Here is a 6,000-nt window from a genome sequence, read left to right on the forward strand (position 1 = left end):
GTGCTGAAATTGAACATTTATGAAAAATGGTCACAGGGTGAGGATACAATTTAAGTAAAAGTTGATAATATGATTTGTAGAGCTAAACGAATGACTCTAGATGGAAATGTAATTGGAGGAAAGCTGGGAGAATATACTAAATACTATGGTCACAGGATGTTTCCTTTGCGAAATTCATGGTGAACATCAAGGTATTTCTACGATTTTCAAATATTACTTGATTTCTTCATCTTAAGCATTAAGTTTATGGGACGATAGAGGAAAGAACTAAAAAAAAAAAAAGGGGGGGGTGCAAGCCAGAGAAGCTGGACATCTAACTTCTGATTAATCCTACCCCTGCCCACACACACAGCTTAGGTTCATTATGTTGAAATATGAATCCTCAGAGGAGCAAATACAAGCCTATTCATTGAAGCAAATCACCACACAGTCAAATTAAGTAATCCTTTGATGAGAACTGGTTTTGGGTTGTGCACAGCTCTGATCTCCTCTTCAGTGAAATAGATAATTGAGAGCTGACGGGATACATACAAGAGAAGGTACTAAAGGCTAATTTCGTTCTTGGAACATGTATGACAATAATGGGCTACGATAATAGGTTACCATAAAACAATTAATGAGTACCACAGCACATTTGGAATTAGCCCTATATGAAATACATATGGTGTTCCTTTCAACAAAAAATGGGAAAAGAGAATATAAATTTTGTTACTGAAACAGAAATTAACTGGATGAAAATATCAGTAACTCCAAATAAAATACTTTGTACAGTGTATCATCCTTGTAGGATCTAACCTTATAAAATAGACCATAATATCCTCTTTGTAAATATAACAGATACATTTTAGTCTTGACTTTGTTCTACATTAAAAAAAGGGAAAAATTCTGCATTAATTTAAAAAACAATGAAATGTATAAATAGAGATTTCCTGGTTTTTTAATTTATTACTGAAACTAAAAAAGAGCTGAAATTCAAAAGTAGTAATCAAATAAATGGTAATTCATCCCCAATCACTCCTGAGAAAACATTCTTTAGTATTCCAGTGAGTTAGCTCATTTCTCCATATGTCACACACATTCATGTGTGAGAAATGAGATGGGCTTTTGCGAAAACCTAACAACGAAGAATAAAATGAACACTTGGAGAGTTCGGTTTACGTTCGTATGTGTATACACAGAGGCACAGAAAGACTATTTCACCAGAGTTTTATCTATGTGGCTCTCTTGCATAGTTGGGACATATACTGCATGTGTCTACTTGAGGTAATAGCTGCAGGGAGCTCCAACTCTTGGACGATGTTTTATGCTAAATAAACAGCCAAAAGAGAAAGAGGTGTGTTTGGGAAAATGAGACAAAATGATTACAAAAGTATTAAAATACCACTTGGCAAATGCTACCAGGCTGAAACTTAGTGCTCAGTGTTGCAAAGGACCATGTTTTAGTGACAACGAAAACTTAAGGGGGAAGAAAAGAATAAAAAATAAAAGAAACATTTTTGCCTGCTTTTAATTATAGGGTCAAAGTGGTAATTAAGTAGAATAAATTAAAGAGTGTTAGTCTATAAACAATATGCTTAAAGTTTTGATTAATATAGTGTGTTTTATTTGAAAAACTCAAAATGCTGAGCAAGGGAATCACTAATCTCATTACTTGTCTATGAGTCAAGTCCAATCAGAACCATGCAGTACCCAGAGAGAGAATTTTACAGATGGGAAGTAAAACGGAGCAGAAAAACAACTCTCCCAAGGTCACAGCCTTCTTAAATGGCATAGCTAACAACTGAACACAAGAGTCCTGACTCCAAAACAAGAATTTTCTGATAACACTTGACTACTGAAGTAGAGTTTTACCGATTTCCTTCTTTCTGGGAAGTCAACAGCAGACTCCATTCTCTCTGCAAGCTATCTTTTAAAATAACAAATGTTTTTATTACAAACAATAAGCTGGTTTGAACTTTCTGAACAATCAGAAAGTTTGGAATCTGGTCATGCAAAATCTTTTGGATACCGTAGGTTTTAACACAAAAGGAAAATATCTGTATTTTACCTTTCTTTCCACACTGCATTATAACCATGATACAAATTTTCATCTTTGTCTAAAAATAAATTTAGTGTACATTTAAGGCATTATCACACCAACTCATTAGCATCAGCCGTCATTTGCTTCTCATTCTAGAAACCACACATGCTACATACCAAAACCAAACCCACTGCCATCGAGTCGATTCTGACTCATAGCAACCCTATAGGACAGGGTAGAACTGCCCCATAGAGTTTCCAAGGAGGCCTGGCCAATTCAAACTGCTGATCCTTTGGTTAGCAGCCCTAGCACTTAACCACTATGCCATCAGGGTTTCCACAGCTACATATGAACTATAAACAGGCAGGTTTTCAGGAGGGACAGGCCACACTAAGCCGGGTTTTCTGAAACCTGAGAACCTCTCCCACTTCTGGGGTCTTTTTTTCCAGGAGAGTGAGAGGCTAATTTTTCTCCATCCTCCTCCTCCCCATCCCCTCCTTTTTTTTTTTTAACCCTATCCATACCTGGTAGGGTAATCACAAGATATTTACAATGAACTTATATAAGCAGAAAAAAGGTTGGTAAATTAATAATTGGGCTCCCTTGACTGAAAGCATTAGAAAAATACAATTGGAAATACTCTCTGGTACGCAAATAGACATTTTACCTTAAGACATTAGAGACAAAGGTTTTTTGAACTGAAAGAGATCTCACAGAGTAGAACCGTAGTCCGCCCTTCTGTTTGACACAGGAGAAAAACTCAGCCCCAAAACGTTAAAGGACTTGGTTAAGTGCCTGAAGGTAGACGGGCTGAGCAAACCCAGAATAGCAGGTTGTCGCCAACAGTGTCCCATTAATTGTAAATTGCTATTGGATTATATAAATCACCAAGGAATAATGCCATAGTTACGGACTACAACGCAGTTTGCCATTTTTAAATTAATACATTTTTAAAGTCCCACATTAGATAGCTGGAAAATCACGTTAGTGAAGTTGATGCATTTCCCAAGGCCTCTTGAGCTAAGCAGACACGATTCAAATCTAGTATCCTCTGGAAACAAAGCCCCAAGTGCCCTTACGTCCTGGAGCGAACCTTGTACCAGTGAGTAAAGAAAACGTCCCCGAAAGGGTGCACACAGACGACCCAAGCGAACAAACAGTTAACTGCTGCGCCCCACCTCCCTGTTGTAAATAATCAAGGAAAGGCTTTTATAAAGCAATACAAAATGTCACCACAGGCTGACGCTCTTTCTACAAGAATAATGAGATTCTCGCTACCTCAGATGCTGAGCACATATTTCATTGCCTTGATCTCCGAATTCGGTTTTCGTGGTTCATGTATGTCCCCCTCCCTTCAAACAGGCAACACGCCAGGCCTACAATCTGTCAGTGACTCCGTAGGGACTGCAGGCCAAAGGACCTCAGACGAGCAAGGGGAAGTAGGGGAAGGCGGGGACACTTTCACAAAGTCGAGCTTCTGCCGTCTAGACCTGAGCACACACTATCACAACCGCTCCGGAAATGAAGGGCGGCAGGTGGGGAAGTCAGTTAGCCCCCTGGATTGAGACACCGTATCTCCACGGAGCGTGCACACGGCGCCTTTTGGTGGCACAATGCTTTCTTTTAAAGCACGCCGACACAGCTCAGAGAATTTCGCTCATATGCAAGCCAAGTAACGTCGGGAAAACCTCCGGAGTAGGGGTCCGAGACCTGCGAGCCCCGCGCAGCTGCCGCAAGCGGCGAGGCCAGCGTCCTCCCTCGGGCTTGCCGAGTGCGCGCCCTGGGTGCCTGCTGGAACCGCGAGCCAGCGGGACCCAACGACTCGGGGCTGCGAAGGAAGTCTGAAGGCGGAACTTCTCCCCCTGGCAGTTAAATATACATAAAAAATATATACGCAGGGGGAAAAAACCGTCTGTAGACGTGGCCTGACTAAAAAATAAATTCCAGGGCAACCGCAAGGAAAGGGAAACAGGATGTATGCGTGTGGCCCGGGGTGTGGGAGGTGGGTGAGATTTCGACGTTGCGAGAGGGTTAAACTGAAAACGAGCTCCAGTCGTGTTGCTCTTCGCATCTCACAAACCGCATCACCTCTTCCCCCACTCTGGCTTCTCATTCGCCCCAGCTCTAGAGTGCCCTTTCTTCCTTCCCCGATCCGACCCTGGGATCGCGGAAATGTGAGATCCAGTTGTGCCAGACCCAAGGGGGTCTCCCCTTCCACCTCCCGGGTGCTCTTACCCCGCCCCCGCCGGCTTTAAATCCGGTTCAACCCGCCCCAAAGCCGGAGACAGGTCCCAGACGCCTCTTTCTCCAGCCTCAGGACAGCAGGTGAGCTCATTCAGAAGCGAAACTTTAATACAGAGATAAGGAGAGGGCACCTCCCCCGTACACACACGCGCGCGCACACAGCAGCTGCAGCTCACACGCACTTGTAGTCTCTCCCTCGGGATCTGGACTCCAGCCACTCCTTCCCCCGTTCCTGGGACAGATTCAGAGATTTTCAAACCCCTTCTGTGGCCTCAGTTTGCCAACAACTTGAGACATACGTAGGAATGGAAAAATGCAAAAGGAAATGACCTTTCTTTTATAAAAGCTAAAGAATAGGGTACCGGTGAGCCAAATAACAGGAGGTGGGACTTCAACTTGCAACTGTCTACGAAGGGCTAGAGGTCTAAAGTTCAAGGAGAAAAAAATGTTTCCCAAAACCCCACAAGTCATAGGAGGGAATGAACCTGCTGCTCGGTCAAGTGACCGCGAGCATGCAGAATGCCCAGTTAGGACCAATTCGGGTCAGCGGCCCGGCGGGCGCCAGGGTGACAGGGCCAGGGGACGTCCCTGCAGGTGAAGGAAGGGATCCCCGCGAGGTATTTTAGTTGTTGGGGGTTTTGCCTTTTTTTCCCCTGAGGCTCAACTCAGAACTGAGAACTGAGACTACATCGCAGGTCCTGGAAGTCCACAGCCGCTCAGTCACTGCTCACAATCTGGCTGCTAATTCCAGGTGAGGCTGTGGTCTGTGCCTACCGTCACCGCCCCCCCCCCCCCGCCAAGTCACCAACCATCTCCCAGGAAATGGGGGGGGGGGTTGTTAAAACGACGATTTCAGGTTTTTTTTTAGGGCTGACTGAAGTCCTCCCTTTGGCCTCATCCCTTTCTCATCTCCTACCCAGGGGAAGTTACCGGGGGATTTATCACGAAAAAGTGCAGGCAGTTTATTTCCTCCGAGAACTAAGCGAAAGGAATACTGCCTGGGGCGCAGAGAGGTGGACTTTGACACCCGGAGACAGGAGGGTTGGTCGGAGAGCGAGGTCCGGCTGCCAACCAGGAGCCGCAGGGGAAAGGGGCGCCCGACGAATTCTGCGCGTGGGCCCCCGCAGCCCTGACCCCGGCCGCACCCAAAGTTCCTGGAGATTCACCCCCTGCCCCCGCTGGCTGCTCAAACTTGAGCCAACCGGCCGAGACCAAATGTGCGGCACCAAGCGTGCGGCACAGATGACCGAGCCCCAGGCCGGCTCCGTGCCGGGAGGAGCGCCCCCTTACCTCCCGCTCGCGCCGGGGCGCACAGCCCCGAGCGTGCCAGGCCGGAGCCGGGGGCCCAGCACGCTGGCCCCGGTGCGCGCCGGCCCGGGGCCGCTCCGTGGTCCCCGCTCACCTGGTCTGAGGACAACGGCGCAGATCAACAGGCAGAAGACCAGACGGCAGCAGGGCGCCGCCTTCGAAGCCATACTCCTCCTCCTCCCGGGCCACCGGCAGAGTCCGCGCCGCAGGAGGGGGCGTCGTTCCGGCCCCGCGCTGCCCGACCGCTCGCGCGTCAGGACGCTGGGGCAGCGGCTTCTCGCGCACACACTGCCCCCGGGCTGGGGCGCGGCACTTCGGGCTTCTGGCGTCGCAACTTTCCAGCCAGCGGTGTCCCCAACTCCTCCTCCCTCGCCCTAGACACCTGCCCTCGGCCCCTGGCTACTCCTCCGGGCCGGGCCGGGCCGGGC

General features: G+C 47.5%; 1 protein-coding gene across 3 annotated transcripts in view; it reads right to left on the bottom strand.

Annotated features, from left to right (window-relative positions):
- ALCAM (activated leukocyte cell adhesion molecule) overlaps window positions 1–5,775 on the bottom strand; it is a 203,539-nt gene extending 197,764 nt beyond the window's left edge. For all 3 annotated transcript variants that reach the window (XM_023559067.2, XM_023559066.2, XM_064273033.1), the window contains exon 1: window positions 5,667–5,775. In XM_023559067.2, the coding sequence (XP_023414835.1) occupies window positions 5,667–5,739 (73 nt within the window). In that variant the 5' untranslated portion in view covers window positions 5,740–5,775. The remainder of the gene's footprint in view (window positions 1–5,666) is intronic.
- Window positions 5,776–6,000: the final 225 nt, after the last annotated feature.

Source organism: Loxodonta africana, chromosome 20 (genome assembly GCF_030014295.1).
Source record: "Loxodonta africana isolate mLoxAfr1 chromosome 20, mLoxAfr1.hap2, whole genome shotgun sequence".
In the NCBI taxonomy this organism is placed as follows: domain Eukaryota; kingdom Metazoa; phylum Chordata; class Mammalia; order Proboscidea; family Elephantidae; genus Loxodonta; species Loxodonta africana.